This window comes from Phasianus colchicus, chromosome 16 (assembly GCF_987193195.1).
Source record: "Phasianus colchicus chromosome 16, bPhaCol1.hap1.1, whole genome shotgun sequence".
In the NCBI taxonomy this organism is placed as follows: domain Eukaryota; kingdom Metazoa; phylum Chordata; class Aves; order Galliformes; family Phasianidae; genus Phasianus; species Phasianus colchicus.
Genome location: NC_143451.1, coordinates 7,422,682 through 7,441,189, shown reverse-complemented (window position 1 = coordinate 7,441,189; position 18,508 = coordinate 7,422,682). Strand labels below are relative to the sequence as shown.

At 43.9% G+C, this 18,508-nt stretch overlaps 2 protein-coding genes across 17 annotated transcripts in view; one reads left to right on the top strand and one right to left on the bottom strand.

Annotated features, from left to right (window-relative positions):
• CLEC16A (C-type lectin domain containing 16A) overlaps positions 1-10,277 on the bottom strand; it is a 134,738-nt gene extending 124,461 nt beyond the window's left edge. For 9 of the 14 annotated variants that reach the window (XR_016471579.1, XR_016471581.1, XR_016471582.1 and 6 more), the window contains exons 1-6: positions 10,061-10,275; positions 5,542-5,670; positions 4,258-4,391; positions 3,378-3,526; positions 2,459-2,564; positions 552-675 (exon numbers count right to left, since the gene is read on the bottom strand). Coding sequence is in view for 4 of the 14 variants with exons in the window: in XM_031606713.2 (XP_031462573.1) it covers positions 552-675; positions 2,459-2,564; positions 3,378-3,526; positions 4,258-4,391; positions 5,542-5,670; positions 10,061-10,140 (722 nt within the window). In the remaining 10 variants the exon portion in view is untranslated. Of the gene's footprint in view, positions 1-551; positions 676-2,458; positions 2,565-3,377; positions 3,527-4,257; positions 4,392-5,541; positions 5,671-10,060 lie in introns of all 14 variants that reach the window. The other 5 variants (XR_016471589.1, XM_031606715.2, XM_031606714.2 and 2 more) reach the window with 2 other exon arrangements.
• An 832-nt stretch (positions 10,278-11,109) lies between these two features.
• DEXI (Dexi homolog) lies at positions 11,110-18,342 on the top strand. Of its 3 annotated transcripts, none has more exons than XM_090151387.1 (3): positions 11,110-11,604; positions 13,091-13,185; positions 17,704-18,342. In XM_090151387.1, the coding sequence occupies exon 1, from the start codon at positions 11,223-11,225 to the stop codon at positions 11,502-11,504; it is 282 nt and encodes a 93-aa protein (XP_090007513.1). In that variant the 5' UTR covers positions 11,110-11,222; the 3' UTR covers positions 11,505-11,604; positions 13,091-13,185; positions 17,704-18,342. The 3 variants fall into 3 exon arrangements, with proteins under 3 accessions (XP_090007513.1, XP_090007512.1, XP_031462787.1); XM_090151386.1 differs by having other exon boundaries at positions 11,124-11,604; positions 13,094-13,185; XM_031606927.2 differs by lacking the exon at positions 13,091-13,185 and having other exon boundaries at positions 11,124-11,604.
• Positions 18,343-18,508: the final 166 nt, after the last annotated feature.

Genomic DNA, 18,508 nt, shown 5'->3' with positions numbered 1-18,508 from the left:
TAAAGCAAGCAACCTTGGTTTACCTCCGGTTATTTAACCTGAAGCAACAAAATATTTCCACAGTTGATAGCAGTGCATGACTATTATATATACAGTGCATGGGAATTCCATTGCTTACAGTTCCCATATTAAATAAAGTTCATCTTTCCAACTATTTTTTTTTCCTCCCACAGTATCTTTTTCTGAGAGCTATTCTGCTGGGAAAATACTCAGAACAGAAACACATAAAGTTACTAAAACTAAGAAGCACAAAATACCATCCATGTTCTGAATTCCTACTAAATTCAGCAAAATTAAAACAAAGATGAAGAAAAGGCACGTTGTCAAATGATGCTTTACTTGTCCTCAATCTGTACTCATGTCAGTACATCACTGACCACTTAACCCAGAGCACAGATAGCACGAATCTGTGAAAAAAAAAAAAGCTTGAACTATCTGCAAACTGTCTCAGACACCCACTGGCTGAGGTGGACCATTACAGACAAAGTGAGGTAAGCATCAATGTCTGGGAAAAGCATTTCCATTCAATAAATGACATTTTAAAATCTTACTCTTCATCAGTCTGCACACAGTTATCCAGTTCAATCACATGGCTTCCAATAAACCAGACAAGGTTGGAGAAATAAGGGACTGCAGTTTTATCTCTAATGTAATGCAGCATAGGTTGGTTGTCCACTGCAGAGAAATTGTAAGAGAGAGAAATCAGTTTCCACTCCTTTTATATTTAAGGATTTTAAAAATAAATACAACAAAGAACCTTCTGAATTTTGATTACATGCCAGCTTTTCACATGAGTATATACCTGAGATGATCTTATGCATGAAATGGACATCTACAAAAGCATCACATCGATTCTTAATTGGCTTGAAAGAGCCTAATATTGATATATTTACATGTCTGAAGATAGATCTAGTGAAATTCAGAAAGTTTTTAGCACATTCCTTAATAAAAAGAATAGAAAATAATGCGGAAGAATAAAGCAGTAATGCTGAAAGCCAAGCTAGTTAAGACTTACATGACACTGCATTAAGGAACACAGGAATCATCAGTGAAGGAAGGGCAAAAGAAACAGACAACAGTTAACAGGATTAGGAACTGGGATAGTGTCATCCTCCAAAAGGGTTTAAGAAGCTAAAGCATAAAGCATCTAAACTAAGAGATACAGGGTAGGAGTTAGATCAGAACATAAGCAAATGGATCATCAGAAAGTTATGAACCCTGAATATCTGAGCTGTTTTCCTACTCTAACCTTCATATTGCTACAACATTCCACCAAAATTCTAGAGAAGTATATTTTTTACCATAAAAGCATTTGGTCATGTAAACACACACTAACAGGATATGAAATCTGCACTTTGCTCTGTGAGCACGTTTGGTTTTATAGCTGATGAGTTAAAAACAAGTACCTCTTCCTCAGTGTCCAAAAGAAAAACTGTCCCTAGCAGTCAACGCTACAAAGAACCAGCCTGCTATAGATGCTATCTGCAAAGTAAATTGTTCCTAATTCTAAAAAAATGTCTTATACTCTCTGATGAAAACCATCATCAAATCATTACTTGATGAAAAGTTGTTTAAATTCAAAATACAGTTTCATTAAAGACCTATTAAAAAGTAATAAACACTGCACAAACATATTTCATAATTCATACTACTATATACAAACCATATTGCTTCCAGAAGTGGAGAGTGGAGTGCATATACACTATTTTTTCCACAGAAATCACTGATATTTTCAGTCTCTCACAGAGTTTATAAATTCAGGGAAAAATTTAGTGAAACGTGACTTCTGGAGGATGGGTAATGCAAACCCATTCTCAAAGCAAGGCTAATTTCTCATTTGAACCAGGCTGCTAGGGGCCTTGTTGAGTTTTTAGGATCTCAAGCAACACAGATTCATCACCTTTTCAGGAAAACTTGTGGCAGTGTTTACCTATTCTCACAATGCAATTATTTTCCTTATGCCCAACTGGGATGCCCAGTACAGCAATTTGCTACTGCAGCATCCTGGCTTTCACTGGGCACCTTTAGAAATGATCTAGGTCTGTTTCTTCACACTGGAGTGGCTGCAGTGTAAAGGAATTCTACAGTCATATTCTAATGCACTTTGAAAAGAAGTGATACCACCAGTAAGGTCACTATAAAACTCAAGTTCATAAATAAATTTTAAAAAGCAACATATATTCTCAATTTTCTTTTGTTTTTAAATTTATCCATACCGCAGTCTGTACTGGAAGATAAACTAAATTTCCTCATGTAAGCTTGGTACTCTTTCACTGTGTTTTTTAAATCAGTTTCACATGTGAGATAGTGCAATTTACAAGTACACACTACAGGTTTAGCACTGTTTCATAAAAATCAAGATGTGTACCTGAAGCACATCAACATGCTAAAGTTTCAAATCCCACAAAATAAACAAAACCCCTTACACATGCCCTTTCTTTAGATATAGAAAACATACCTTTGTAGACATTTAAAGTTATAGTCCTAACAGCAATCCTGACCATGCTTTCTGGGTGGTTAAAAAATTTAATGGCTTCTGTGTACAAAGCAAAGTCATTCGTGTGCTGCAGCAAGAGAAAAGAAAGCATAATAAATTAACCAAAATAATATATGGACAATATATCTGTTGGAATTCTGTATGAAGAACACTTTCCGTGCATTACTAAAATACTTCTACTCTCAACTTAAGTAACTGAAATTATTTTACAATGCACAATTGATTGTAACTCAGAGCTACAGAGCCAACTGCTTTGAACATCAATAGGTTTCCATGTTAGCTCTGCACACTTTCAGAGCTTTAACGCCCTCTTCTGGCAAAAACTGGCATAGAGCAAGGATAAGCTTATTTCACCTTCAGCCTCTGATCAATCAGCTTTTATCAGACCTTGACTAAGCTTCTTAAAATCAAGTGGAGGAACAGAAAACAAGGCACAAACAAGTTGAATTCTCAATGAAGCAGACTTCAGAACTGCTCAAGCAGTCCAGTTTGACACTATCTTACAGATCTTAGGAATCTTCTCTACTATCATGCTTCTGCTGAGATCCTCACAATTTAATTCTCAATCTTTGAGACTAAAATAAATTCAGAACAAATAATTCATTAGACAAGTTTAGACTTCTGACACAAGATGTTCAAGAAAACAAATGTATTCTCCAAGAAAATTGGAGAATAATAAAATAAAGAGGTGTCAAAGTCACTTGCTATATTTAATGAGAACACGATTTTTCTATGATCAGGGATGATTCTAAGCAAGTTGGACAAGCTTAGACAGAAGACTAAACAGAAAATGTGCCAAACTGCCTTCAGTTATTATTATTATTATTTTTTTAAATTAAAGTCCTCTCATCGTCATATAGCAATTCCTTTTCTTACTTACCTCATTGTAAAAGAAATGCACAGTATGATTGTTGAGTTTCAGGGAAAGAGTTTTCAAAAATGATATATAATACGCCATGATCTCCTCATCAGAAAAGTCAAACTTATGGACAATAATAGAATTCACATAGTTATTAGATAGCAAGTAGTCTGAAAAATAAGAGACATTACAGAGATTAATCAAAAGAAATCAATATGTAAGTAACTGCATTTAACACACCAGCTAGCAACAAGCTATCCTCTGCTTCAAGGTAACAACTAAACAACCCAAGTGATGGCTGCATGCACAAACAGTGATTTACTGTTCCCCTGCATCAGTTAACTGAGAAGAGACCATCCCTTCTTAGTTTAGTACTAAATAACACTTGTAACAACACACACACAGAATTCTTCCCCCCCCCAAAATTATATACTTTCAAAGGCCTTCATATGACTTCCTCCTCTTGCTAGTCATAGAACACTTTTAACCGATAATTAATTCTCCTTTTTGTTTCTGAAAACATCGAAGTAAACACAGTGGGCTGAATGCCAGTCCCAGTGATGGGAGAACAGTTCCAGTACAAATTAGATGACAGAGTTCTGCTGCATAATCTGCAACATCGATGCAAACATTTCAGACCATGACTAATCTGCTGACTTAAAGAACACCTTTAAACATATAAAATGCTTCAGTAGTACCAAACAACCACTCTATTAATGAAAGTTTAGATTAAAAAGCAAGTTAGAGTCAAATTACAACATTTTCAATAGTGTTTAACTAAAAGGAATATTAGGAATTCATAGAGACTGCTCTGAAGGGGCACCAGGACTAAACTGTATTGAAGTGTATTAAATCAGATTTTGATCATTTAATCCTGAACAGTTCCAAAAAGTGCCCTTACACAGCGATGTTTCATGACTGATGTTCTCAAAAAGGATGTTCAGAGTCTGCAGCAGCTGCACACACACGTAACGGCCGGACTTCTGGCGCAAGATGTTCAAGAAGAAAACAAACATATTCTTCTCCAAGAAGAAGCTAAAATAAAGAGGTACCATAAAGTCACTTGCTGTATTTAACAAGAAGATGATTTTACTATCATCAGAAATAATTGCAAATTGGACAAACAGAATGATCTGTATTTCTGTAAAAATATCTTGCAAAGCTTTATCTTCAAAACTCTTAAAACCTAGAACACTTTAACAGTCAAATTATGCAGTAAAACAACCAACTTGTCAGATAACTTCCCTAAGTTCCAATCACAGTTTTGAAGGGGAAAGCTTCTAAACAAAGCCTGTTTTGTTTAATACTCATGTACCCCTATTAAGCTAATCCACCTCGTCTTCAACACTGTGGATTTGACTTCTGATCACTAGTTTTTTGGTGTTTTATATTTTGTTTTCCTGCCCTTGGTTTTTCATTTGCATTCATTAAACCACAGTTTCTGGTATCAGCCTCAAATCACTATTTTCAACTGCCTATCTTTAATACCACATTAAGTGTGTAACCAAACAGGAAGCAAGAAATGTAAGCTATAAACAAATACTCAGCAGACAAGGAGCAAAAAGGTAATTTAACAGGAAAATTATGGTCTCTTTCCTAGCAGGACATCACAAATACGTATCTACAGTTCTTATTTTTCTGTTGATTAGTTTCTTGTTATGCTTTTATTTGCATTAAAAGCAGGAGAAAATTAAAATTCCCTCCAGTAGAGAAGGCAGGGAGAAATTTCATGAAGCTACAATACAGATAGGAAGAATCAACACCCCTTTTCAAGTTATTTTTACTACCACACTATTTTACAAGGATTAAAATATTATCTAATATGTGTTATGTATCATAGCTAAAATGAGATATCCATTAGGAGTACCATAGAAACTACGATGAACAAATGAACATCATTACATTTTAACAGAATAAATCTGAACACTACTAGGTTTGATTTTTGTACCTATGTCAAAAGATGTGAGTCAGTGTGTAAAAGGAGCTCTAAAGTTGGAGTTCTCATTAACAGGAGCAAATTCTGTTTCATAACACAAGAATGTGATCCTGCTTAGCTCTGTACTACAAGACAGGGTATTTTCATGACCAGTAGTAAACTGTCTTGGAAAAGTTTATCTTTGAAAACCAGGAATCTGTAACTCATCATTCCCCATAGCCAGAGCTAAAGCTGCCTGCAAGTACTTACTCGAACACCGAGCTGTCATTCTGGTCCCCCCATATAAGGATCTCTGTTATAGAACGGATAGTCTCCACCAGGAGATTGCGGTTGTGGTCTGTCACTGTTGTGTTTTTAGTCAAGACATGATACATGTACCTAAAAGAAGAACAGTACAATTAACACACTGCCCACCACTACTACAGGCACCACGGCTGTCTCTGGCCCCTAGCTTAACATAGATACATATGTACAAGCAGTGTTTCTCATCACTGTACAATTATAAAACACTCAAATTTCCTTTTAATTCTGAAGCAGAGTGAAAATAACTGTTAAACAGAATGAGACAAGCAGAATAACCCCCAATCAGCCAAGTGAGTTAGAAATGCTCGTGCATATGCTAACACAGGAAGGAAAACTATGCAGTATTTGTCCCTCGGTGCTTCTCACAGCAACTCAGGGAATTTCCTAGAAAGCACTTTAAAGTTGAGGGTGCAAAGGGCAAAAACCAGCAAACAGAAGCAGCAGGTAAGCGTGCAACAACAGGTGCTGGGAAGTAATTTTGGAAAAAGGTTCATTAGAAAGTAGCCCTTCTATTGGCAGCAGTGACACTTTACAGACTGCAGCTAGTTTGACTGCACTGTCAAACACTATTCATTCATCCAGGCCATGTTTAATCAAGTCTCTGCCCACTCAAGCATAGAAATACTGGACAGAAAGGTGGCAAATTACAGCTTTATTATCTTATGGGGCAAGGTTTGAAGGCTATCTAGTGAAGTCTACGGATAAAAGTACAGATTACAACAGGTGACAGAAAACTACATGAAGTTTGAAAAGCTTGTGTTATGTTTCTGAATTTTGTGTGGTCAAGCAAGTCTGTTTTTCTTCTTCAAAATAACATACACAGAAGATCTCTTCCTTTTATTGTACAAAGAAGAGGTAAACAAAAGCACAAGAAGTACTTCCTTTCTCCCTCTGTTGTTTTTTAAATGCATTTATACAATAATAATAATGAAAAAAGAAGAACATAAGAGTTTGACACACACACATCATATAAGAACAATGTAAACTAATTAGAGAAATTCCACATCACCTTAAAGCTGCAAGAGCATCAATTACTAAGTACAGATCACAGGCATATTTTTCCTCTCATAAATCAATATTTGTTTTCTGAATGCAGGAGTGGAAACTGCTCAGGTTGAAACCATTCAAGGTTGACTCAAACATCTCCTGCAGCAATAACTCTGGGTTGCATGCTGCTCCAGAACAGAACAGCAATGAATGCCTATAAATCCTCTGCAGTTAACGAATGGATCACAGTTTAAGGTTCCTTCTGTGGACACTGACAGTGGGATGGGACGCAGTGAAGATGGGAGAGTTTAAGCCTGACAGCGTGATTCTGAAAGTAATGATGCTACAGCTACTTCAGGCTGCTTACTTGAAGTCAAATGCTCATAACTGTGATGATATTTCTCAGCAATGAGTCACATTATTGCAAATTTGGGAATGAAGTTCCATCCAGCTGCAGAGCTGTGGTCAGCATAAGCAATGGTAAGATTTACGTGCCATTAATCAACCTCCATTGGAAATGGAATGCATAGCATTCTGAAGAAGCCAGACCGGTTTGATCGCCAGGAATACACTATGCCAAATTAATTTACTTGCCATAATGTCATCACAGACCCTTTGGTTTGCTAACACACCGGAACACAGAGATACAACACAGCCCTCACTTCCAAACTACTCTGTTATCCATTTCTTGGAATGAAGAGAGGAAGTGCAAACAAGCCTGTTCCTCCCGCTGGACGTGCAATTTCCCACACCGTGACAATAAAGGTATTGAACAGAAGCAGATTTTCTTTCTCAGAAATACTTAAAGTCAATCTTTACACAGTGATTTTAGATGAGCCAAGTCTGTGCTCTGAAATGCTAAACCCTCAGAGGAACCTCCGCTCTTCTGGGGACTGGAGATGAAGCAAAAACCCACCAGGAATTGTCACAGCACCACTGACGATGGCATCAGAGGGATGAAGTGTTTTGCCAGCAGCTTAGCAAAACAGGTAAGATTCTGAATGCTCTTCTGTTTACAGACCACATTCAGGGCAATAGCACACTACAGTAACTCACACATATAGAAAGTTTTAATAGCTTTTCTGTTTATTACTTAAAAAATACATTAACACATAAGAGTTTAAAGAACTCAGGTGCTCAGAAATTGAAAAAAAAAACACCAATAGATTTAACTATATTTGCTTCTTCATGCTGCCCAGAGGTACGTGATGATTTATTGTTCACACAGAGGAAACAACCTATAGCATGGACAATACTTCAGGAAATGAATCAGCTGTGAAGGAAGCCTCCAGGCACAGTGCTACAGGCAGGGCATGTGACCAAGCCAGGAGAAATGCTCAGCATGCAGCTCTAATGGCAAACAAATCCTTATGTTATAAGGGAACAATGAAAATACCAAGCAATAGCAGCAACAAGGGGAAACACACTGGAGGTTAACAAAAGACAACAGGTAGAAAATGTTCTTTGCATTTAGAAACAAAGATATCATGCTCAAGTTCTGAGGCCTTCCACCAAAGCTGGAAAGCACAGGGCACGTTCAATCAAACTTTTCAGAAACACAGCCCTAAGGAGCAGATTCCAGCCCAGTTTTCAGAGCTCAGAGCAAGGGAAGCAATGGCCTTTTCAGGCCACTCACACAAGCAGCCACTACCAGCGTGCAGCGTGCTAAGGCTTCCTCCTCTTATATCCCTGACAGCCAGGCCATTGCTAGCCAAAGAGCATGGAAGTGCCAAGGGCCCCAAAAAATCCACCAGAAGCACTGACAGCGCACAGCACAATCTCACAGCCTCTCTCAATCTTGTTTCACCACTACTGCCACTTAGCAAGGAAACTGACATGCAAACAACCCCAACGTGCCTTTAGCCAATCTGCTCAAGCAAATCTCAGACTGTATTCAAACTAGTAGAAACAGAAGTTCCAGATCCAACACCTGCTGATGAAAAGCAGTAACTCTCTCACTAAACAGGCATATTGTTTACAACTTAGGTAGAACTCCAACTTTATGAACATTTAAAAGAAGAAGTATTCCCTAAGGGACAGCCCTGGTTAATTCTGCTCTCATAACTTACCATAACATTCTTCCTATACACTGAGCTAATTTTTAACAGCAAGGTCAGTGAGTTCTGCACAGCTCATTGACGAGGAATACAAGGATTCTGCTGGAGTTGAAAAGGTAGGAATGCAGCTCACGGTGAGCTCACCAGGGCTGACTGACAGGTCCCTTACACACACAACAAACCCAACCCAATCTGGTGTTTTAGCAGGGAAGCACGTACTTCAGCTTTCAGATAAGAAGTCAAACATAACAAGCGCAACCCAATTCTTCTTTGCTGCAAACGCAGCCGGATATCACTTGCTCTACCCTCCGTGACTATAAAGAAACAAGAGATCATGTTTTTCTTGCCTCAAACATTCTTCTCACCAGCCTTTTCCTTCTAAACTTGAACTCAGTTTCTTTGAATTTTGACACGCATCAGCATCCTTGCTCTGTCTGCAAGCATAATACCAAACCCAGACAGACTTACAGCTCCCCAAGCACTGAGTAGCACCCAAGGACCACCCCTTGTAATGAGAACACTGCTATGTCTGTATCTGTGTGTGGCTCTTGCCTGCAATGCCGCACACTACAGGCTCAGCCTGACCCTCCCGGATCACTTCCTGCAGTACTGCTGCCTCACTCACTGCACTCCAGTTTGTTTTATGGACTTGATCTTCCTGTCACACACTGCAGTTCAGTCTTGCTGCTTTAAAACGTTTCTATAGTTTAAGTAAGGACCAGAAGCCATAAACCACTTGATACAGCAACTGCGTGACCCAAATCTTGTCTGAGTGCACCCTGATTAATGCTATCAGACCCCATTCAAGCTCTCTTACAATCAGACCAACCACCGAAAACCACCAGCTTTACGTTTCTCAGTGAGCTGCGTATTGACAGCAACTTCACTTAGAAAACGCTTCTCGCCACGCTCATCCTTTGCTGCTCAGCAGAAAGAGAGGCCGTCACAGGGGACCTCATTAACCCAGCTCCACCAGCGGAGCGCTCGGAGGAGATGCTGCGACGCGGAGCCGCGATACCCAGCTGTGCCTCCAGCAGCACGGCGGGCAGCGCAGCGCCGCGTCCCCCCGCAGCCCCGGCCCGAAGGAACGCGGTATTTCTTGTTTTTATCGCCTCTCACGCTCTACTTCCCAGGACGAACCCGTGACGTTGTTACAAATTAAAAGCCACGGCCACGAGCGCGGCACCACCTCACGGAAGCGCGTCCGTCCCGGGGCGAGCAAACACGGCCCAACGCGGGGCCGAACTCCGGGACGAAACACCGCGGTACCGCAGGGAACCCAGCCGAGGGGAGCCGCCACGAAGGGCGGGAGCGCAACCCCACGGCACGGCGCGCTGTGGCGCGGCTCCGATCCGCCCCGCGCCGCCCCCACAGCCGCAGCGCCGCTCCCGCCCGCCGCCCCCCTCACGGCCCCCGCTCACTTGAGGTGGTCCAAGGAGTGAATGCTGCGGGCGGCCTTCCCGTGCCCGCCGCCCACCCAGCTCCGGGAGCGGCCGAACATGCTGGCGGAGCACGGCGGGGTCTTATCGCCTCATGGCCCCGCGGGGACGGGCGACGGAGGCCGCGGACGGAGCTCAACGGCGCTGACGGCTACCGGCGCGCACCCGCAGCCGTGCGCATGCGCGGCCGGGGCACGCCGGGAATCGCTCCTCGGAGCGGACTGCAGCTCCCAGCGGGCACCGCGCCGCTCCGGCCGGCGGCTGCGGGCGGCGCGCTCCTTCGCGCCGGGCTGCGGGGAAACTGCGCTGCGCAGCGCCGGCTGCTTGCCTGGCACGACGGGGCGCGCTGCGGGCCGCAGCCAGCCCTCAGAGCTCCGTAGGCGGGAAGAATGTAAACAAGCAAAGGCGGCACCAGCCGACACAGCCCTGAGGTGTGCGCGCTGCTTCCTTCGTAACGGGGCAGCGCGTGTGGGCTCCGACACCGCGCGTCGCCTCAGGCGGGCGGCTGCGGAGCGGGGAGCAGGGAGAGGGCAGACCCCGAACGGAGCGCAGCTTCGGGCGGCTGAAGGGCTGGAGCCGAGATCAAACCCGTGTAAAAAAAAAAAAAAAGAAAAAGAAAAAAAAAGTTTACAGTCGCGCCTTCGCTTCTGCCGCAGAGAGCACCGCAGCCCCACGGGACAGCCCGATAGTACAGCCCTATAGGTCAACCCTATAGTACAGCCCTACGGGACAGCCCCGCACGGCCGAGCCCCGCGCACCGCTGCGGAGGCGCTGACGGACGCCCTTCCCCCCCCCTCAACCCGGCCCGATCCGCGCTGGCCGCCAGCAGCGGCGCGGGGGGAGCGCGGAGGTAAACGGCGCGGCGGGGCGGAGCGGAGCGCAGCGCGCGGGGCAGGTGCTCGGCCCCGATGCGGGAACGCGCCCGCGGGGTCGTTCCGCCGAGTTTGCGGGCGGGAGGAGGCCGGGAGGCGGCGGCGCTGCGGCGGCCGGGGCTCCGCGGAGCGCCTTCTGCCGGCGGCGGGGCTGCGGCAGCCGGAGCCGCGCGGTCCGCCCGCAGCTCGGCGGTGCCGCCTCTCCCCGCGGGTCCGCTCCGGCTCCGTCCCCGCTCTGCGCCCCGGGGGCCGCGGCCCGCCGCCCCGGCTGCATGCCCGCCGCGGTGTCGGCACGGCTGGATTCGCTGGAGTCCTGGGCCTTCCACGCGCTGCTGGTGCTGCCCTATATGTTCTACGTGGGCTTGTTCTTCGTCAACGTGCTGATCCTCTACTACGCCTTCCTGATGGAGTACATCGTCCTCAACGTGGGCATCGTCTTCCTGCCCGAGGACATGGACCAGGCGCTGGTGGACCTGGGGGTGCTCTCCGACCCCGGCTCGGCGCTGTACGAGACCGACAGCGAGCTGGACGTCTTCGACGCCTACTTGGAGTGACGCCGTCCCGGCGCGGCCCCGGGATGCCCGCGCCGCCTCTCCCCTCGCGGCGCCCCCGGAACGCGCCGCCGCCGGGCCGGGCCGCGGAGGGGCCGCAGAAGTAAGTCAGAGCCGGCGGCTCCCGGGGACCCGCAGCCTTCGGAACGGCGGGGAGGGAGCGGCGGGGCGAGGGAGGGCCGAGCTGCGCTCCGGGCGGCTGCGGCTGTCAGCGCGGCATCGGGGCTGCGGGCGGTCAGCAGCCGCGCTTCCCGAGGCTCGGAGGTGCTGTGAGCCTCTGCCCGGGATCGTCACAGCGATCGGAGCGCGAGGGTTTGTTTGATCAAACGTTTTGTTACCGCTGTAGCTGTCGGTGAAGATACCGCGTTGGAAATGTAAAGACTCAGCGTTTTGTAACGCTGAACTGCAGTTGGGGAGAGAACCACTATTTCCAGCGAGGACGTTCTGTGCCAAATGGATGTTAACAAAAATGTTCACAGTTTAAGTGTTTCCAGATCTGCCAACAGAATGTTTAAGCAAAATATCGCCTGTGAGTTTGAAAAGCGGGTTAGGATGCCTTTCAAGTTACACTTGAAAACATGCAGGTAGGGGTTTGTGCTGTAAGGTCACAGAGATGACCTTGGTGAACACGTTGCACAAGTGCTGCCTGTCACGGTGCTATTTTAGTGTCTTCCACATGAAAAAAACCACACCATAAAAGCAAAACCACATCTCTACAATGCAGTCCTTCATACTGAAACTCTAAATATTTCCATTAAGGTTCCGTATAAAGCAATAGTGTCAGGTTTTGGTCAATAGCCTAGAAGATATGAAATGGGAATTGGTGGTGTTGGATGAATATGGATAGCACCAACACAGGTGAGCAAGGCTTGGACAACAGCACGAGGGAGCACAGAAGTGTGTGTGTGGTATTGGAGACACACACATCTCTTGCTGCTGGACAAATCCCGCTGCAGTTAGAAGAGATAAAAGCATACATAATTTGGTGTATGTTGGCATGTCTGTTTGGTGCATCCCAAGCGACTGGGTTAGAATCCCTTCTGCTGGTACAGATCTGTAGCAGAGCTGAACTGCCCACACTGTGCTGCTGCTGTGGCTGTCCTCCGTCCTTTTCAGTTGGGCAAACAACACATGGCTTTAGAATACAGGGATAGGAATCAAAAGCCTTTGTAAGTATCCTACAGACCGGTATCTCCTGTCTTCCAGGGAAGAAACTCATAGTAATTAATGGAAATTTAAGCAAAATCTTTGGTGCAGAAAGTACTAACCCTTTGCTCCTCAGAAACACCTTTCCCCAAACTGCTGATCTTATTACTCCAACGTCACCTAGTACAAGGATTCAAAAAATAAACATTTTTTAATGCTTGTAGTAGGTGATGGTGGAGGACTTTTCTGCTGGCCAGGATTTGTTACAGTGAGTTCATCTGGTTTTCAGGGAGACCCAAGGAGAATAACAGCCATATCAGTTCACGCAGGGGATTCTTTCTACTACACGAACACATCGTTTCATAGAGCACAGGATGTGAGCACCGTTCTGATCAATGTCAGCTTGGGCTAAATGGGCTTCTTAACATTTTCCTTTATATTAGTAGGTTAAGAAGCTCTTCAAAGTACTTGGTACTCTCACTGTAAGACAACGTCAGCTCCATATGTAGAAATGGCAGTGATGTCACCGTGCTCAGAGGTAAGCACCGGCCTGCTCAGCCCTGTCGTTTGGCAGCTGTTGTCTTACATTGTTGTTTCCACTGAGAACCAAATCACAAATCTCCAGCTACCAGAGAGCAAAGCATACACCATTACTGTGCTTCATCTATTTATATATTTAATTATACGTTCAGCAACCAGGCTGCAAATTACCTGGTTATTCAGCTACCAGGCCAAGGCTCAGCACGTCACCGTGAGGAGGGATTTGTGCTCAGATCCTGCTTATGGAGTTCTTCACAGTGCTGTGGTATTTGTCACCACCGGCTCCCTGTGTGAAGCCATGGGCACAGGAATGCTCACTTTGAGCTGGCATGCTGAGGATTCAGCACAAGATGCAGAAAGAGCGATCTCAGCTTTACCAGCAGGGATGAAGTGATAGGAGTATCGCTCTTTGCACTAAGAATAAGAGGAGTGCTCTTCATGTGACTCACCAGCGATTACTGAGAACAACTAAAAAGCAGTGATTAGCCTCAGTTAAAGCCTTGCAGGTGTGCTCCTTGCATTTAAGAAGTGTTGCCTGCCACGCAGGAGATGAGTGGCATGCGTGAACAGGGATACAAAGGGAGGAAATCCCAAGAGGCCATTCTGCACAATGTGGAAAGGCTTATTTCAAAGTAAAAGAGCACGTGGATCAGAAGAGCTGTGTTCTCTCTTGCACTGAAAACCTCAGCTGAACATACTCACTAGGAGCAGAATTACATTCAAATTTGTAACCATAATTGGTGGCAGAGGCTGAAGATAGACAACTAAGAGGCCTGTCCTACTCAAATGGAGAAATCCATCTGTGTGAGCTGAGCAGGACTGAGCTGACTCATGGCACCTACCCTTTTCCCTTGGGTATGCCAGATTCTTCATCATATTTCAAGTCCCCTGGAATAAGGTGATGTGATTGTTGTCTTTGCATTGCCTTAAAATCAGATGTGACTCATCACAAAGTCCTCTAATCAAAGGGATAATGAGCAATTGATAATGAAACCAAATAGGAAATATTAGATTTACATAATTTTACTGTACAAGTGTTACCTATGGTTTTGGTTTTTTTTCCAAAATGAATTACAGTGTATGTCTTTGATGAGCAGAATCCAGCACCCAAAAGCTTGTGACTCAGCACTTCTGCTCTTTGCCAGCATTTAAATCCTGTATCAGTCAAAGAAATAGCTGTACTCATCAGCTTATCAAAGTAGTGCCAATTAGAGCTGAGGGCTCAGCATCTGCAGGAGGCAACGTGGTCCAGAGGGGAAGGAAATAAGCATGCTGGGCTCCTGCCTGGGTCTGCCATTGGCAGCTTTGTGCGCTTACCTCAGCTGTGCTTCTCTTCCATCTCAGAAACTGAGATGCCTCATAAAGGAGTGGATCAGAAGAATGTTACCAACAGCCATGCCAGGATGCACATAAATGCATTAGAACTCTCCCTGACTTGGAATCGTACAAATAATGGGCAGAGTGATCTTTTACTTTTTTTTAACCTTCTCATTTTTCACTATGCTCTTCCCTTATTTGCAGGAATCTCCATGCCAAAGAAAAAGGTGAATCATTGACTCCATGAGATGGCTAATTTGTCTATTTTGTTATCAGTTATAATAATGACAGCATTAAGAGCAACAGCTGGAATTTTCAGAGTTGTGAACTCTTAGGTGTTACTAAAATTATTAGAAGCTGAATGCTTGAACTCACCTGGTAGCTCTGCTGTAAGGAGACTTGTATTCCAGTGGTTCTTTGCAGGAGTTCTGTCCTAGATGGAAAGAAGACGGAATTGTGGCTGAATGATGAACTGTCCGTTCAGTGCTGCTAACCACAGCCTGGCAGGTTGAATTCAGTTTGATTCTTTTTGTTTGTTTTCTCTTGAGAATGGGCAAAACACTTTGTTTCAGATGACAACTTGCAATCCTAAAATAGAAGAATAATTTGTTTAGAGAAATTTAGGATTCATATTTGACCCGTACAATTTTTTGTCTTTTGTCCCTCGTAATGATGCTAATTTATACAGAGTATGAGCATCCCAAGGAATTAACACAGAAATGGCTAAGTCTTTCCATTTCTTCAGGGAAATTTTCAGATGGTCTTACTCTTCCCAGTTACAGAGCCTGAGTGTTTTGTCTGGCCACAAAGTTGGGAAAAAACAGGTTAAAAGTTTGAGGGATGTTCTCTGAGAACAAGAAGTGTTTCTAATATATATCCTGTCTACTTTTCAAGCCTGGTATGAGATCAGAGTTCATTAAAAAGAGCTAGCAAGTGTTGAAATCAATCACAGAATTCTGGAAAAGTTGTGCAGCTGAGACCTGAATGCAGGAAGATCAATATCTCTTTCAGGCACCTGAAACTATTGAGGAAAATCTGACACAAATTTACTCATTCAGTTTACAGACCACCATTCTCTTCATGTAGAGCAGTATGCATTTCCTCAAAGAGTTTTTTTTTAAAGTGGTTGAACATTCTGTCAAGAATTCCATAAGTAGCTGTAGAAACTCCACCATCTGCTATTAAGGGGTTTAAAAATCTTCCTTTTCAAGGTCTGGTGGGGGGTTGGTGTGGAATGGGGTCAGTGGAAATGGGAAGCCATGGTAGGAGTCCCACTGCTCAGGGTTTTCTTTTGCCGTGAATAACCAACTCCATCTTGCTCTGGAGATGGGTGCTGAGAAGCATCAGGTTTGTGACCTGCTGTGGGAATGCACTGCTGAACTTCCCCTCGTCCTGTAAAGTGTGTTGTTTCCCAACTGCTAAACAGCAATTTTCCTCTTTGTTGCAGTGCATGAAAAAGTGGGTTGTGCTCCTCATGCTCTGTTCTGTATTCCTCTGTAAGAATTGTATGCTCCATCCAACCATAATAAAAAAAAGCAAAGGCTGCTGGAACCCATATATGACAAGGGTACAGTGGATAATAATGACATGCACCAGATGATGTATTGCTGTGTAATGCTCTAGTTCTGGTGTCTGACCTAAGGCTTCTCTTTGAAGGGCCAGGAAAAAGGACCTGAGGCTCGCTCAGACAGCACGGCCCAAATAGGCTGCAGTATCTGAAATACTTTTAGAAAGCTGGGAAACAAGGCAGACAATGCCTGGATGCAGAGCAGGGTCACTGCATTTCCTTTGGTCCAGCCCATCATGAGCAATGACTTCACCCATAGAATTAACAGAAATACCGTGGCTGCGATTCTTCTTCTAATGCTGAAGTTGTGCTCTACCAGCTGTGCTATTAAATGCTGGCAGGTACGTTCAGGCTGTTGGATGGCTGCTTCTGAGATCTGAAAAACATCTATTATCTTTTGATTTTCCATTTTTTTTAATTTTATTTTTTAGTTTTCTGTTAAGGATTAGGTTCACATAAAATTTGAAGAACAGAATAGAAACACAAGATTGCTTATCCTGGTCAATTGTATCATATCTGCCTCCACAAATTACTGTCCTGGTTTAGCAGCCCTGCAGCCACGTTTGAAACGTGAGTTGGACAGCTTTATGCTTTGGAAGTGCAGCACGTTTTGCTGTGCTGTTTTTAAGTCAGCTGAGGATTCAATCTGCAAAGCAGAACAACCATATCTCAGAACTGCCACTGTGTTTGCTCCGATAACCAGCACATTTGTAAACTTTTAGAACTGCTGTTCCCCTTGGTTTGAGAGTCAGGATATTGAGCATGTGATTGCTGTTAGCAGGGTACTGTAGTGTTAAGCATTTGAGAAAAGAACCTCACTGACCACAGAAGTGCTTCTCACTCCTGGCTTTGCATCTAGCAAGTGGCAAAGAGTACAATGGGGACAAGTCATACCAGGACCTCCCTGCCTGCATTCTGGCTCCAGCTGTGGCAGGTGATGCCATTTGGGAGCACACATAAACTTGGACAAAATCTGCAGTGCTCCCTTTGTGCTTTCCACATCCTCAGTGGAAGAACTAGGGATGTTAGAGGGCATGGTGCTGCCCAGCCCTGCTTTCCAGTTCCTTCTCCCAGCCCCTCAAACCTGAAGCAAGCTGGTCCTTCCCCTAGACCTTTACACTTTAATTCTTCTCTACACTCTTTGCTACCTTCTTACTTTCCATGCTACAGAAACCAGAAGTGCTCATAGTATTCATGATGCAGGCACACAGTGGCTTTTATGGTACTCACCATCTTCTCATGAAGTGTCCTTCATGATGATGTTCAAAGTTTTCTTGGCTTTTTTGTGTGTCACAGCTGAGATACTGAGGTCAGGGAGTTGGTGGTGGTGAGGCCTAGCTGTAGTTGTCAGCTCCAGCCAGTGTCACATAGGCAGGTGTCATTTATTGCTCTGTAATTGGATTATACTACATCATCAAAGGTCACCTGCCCTTTTTTGCCCACCCAGTGTTATGAGGTCCTCCTGGAGTTCTTTGCTGTCAGTGCAGCACCTGAGTACCTCAAACAGTTGATTGATTTACTTTTGAAAGAAACAGATGGCATGGTGCTGTATCTAACATACACAGGGACTTCTCTGTTCAGTGCCAGTCTGGAGGGTTACTATGTATTTGTTATGTGTTCTTTTTTAAACAGATTCATTGAACACCTGAAATGGATTATGACCAGGTTAATGGATCAAGTTATGGAAAGAAACTATACTCTGAAATGTAGAGGTGAAAAGAAGGACAAGGGGACAACGAGAAGAGTTGTTATCAGACCTTGTCAGCTGTGACTTTTTCCTCATGACCATTGCCTCGAGTGTGCACTACCTGCTGTGATTCATGTACAGTACTGAGCTTCCATAGGTAATTCGGGGATGGACTCTGTGAACAAATAATATAAGCTATGTTCTCTTATAAAGAAAATCAAGATATTACTCAGATTTGATAAACTTTTCAATAAACACCATTTCACCTGAATGGACACACTGTACATGCTGCTTAAGCAAGTTTTGCATTCACACATTGAAAACTCTACCAGCCAATAGCTCCACATCTGTGCTTTCTCAGGGGAACACATCCAGGAGTGCCACAAGGTTCTGTTCAGGGCAGTATTATGACAAGAAGTGCACTAGTAAGAGACTTTATTTAAATTGCAAGCTTTGAAACAGATCAGAGACTGAATTTTGTTAGGTGGATTCATTATCTAACACAAGGTAATTTGCAGATTAAGTTCATGTTCCTATGTACAGATCTGAAAGCAATACAATAAAGACTGACCTTTTCCATGAAAGAGTAAGGAGTCATTTGTTGGAGTTGTTCTTTTTCCATTTGAACAGACAATAACGTGAATATGCTTTTCATGCTAAAACAGTTCCTTATTATTGAGATGGCCAGCATACAGAAAGTCCTTCTGCATGGAAAATTCTTTCAAAAAATAGACCTGAATTGAAATATCA

Coding starts and splice junctions, on each gene's coding strand:
- DEXI (XM_090151387.1), top strand. CDS start 11,223: ATGCCCGCCGCGGTGTCGGCACGGCTGGATTCGCTGGAGTCCTGGGCC.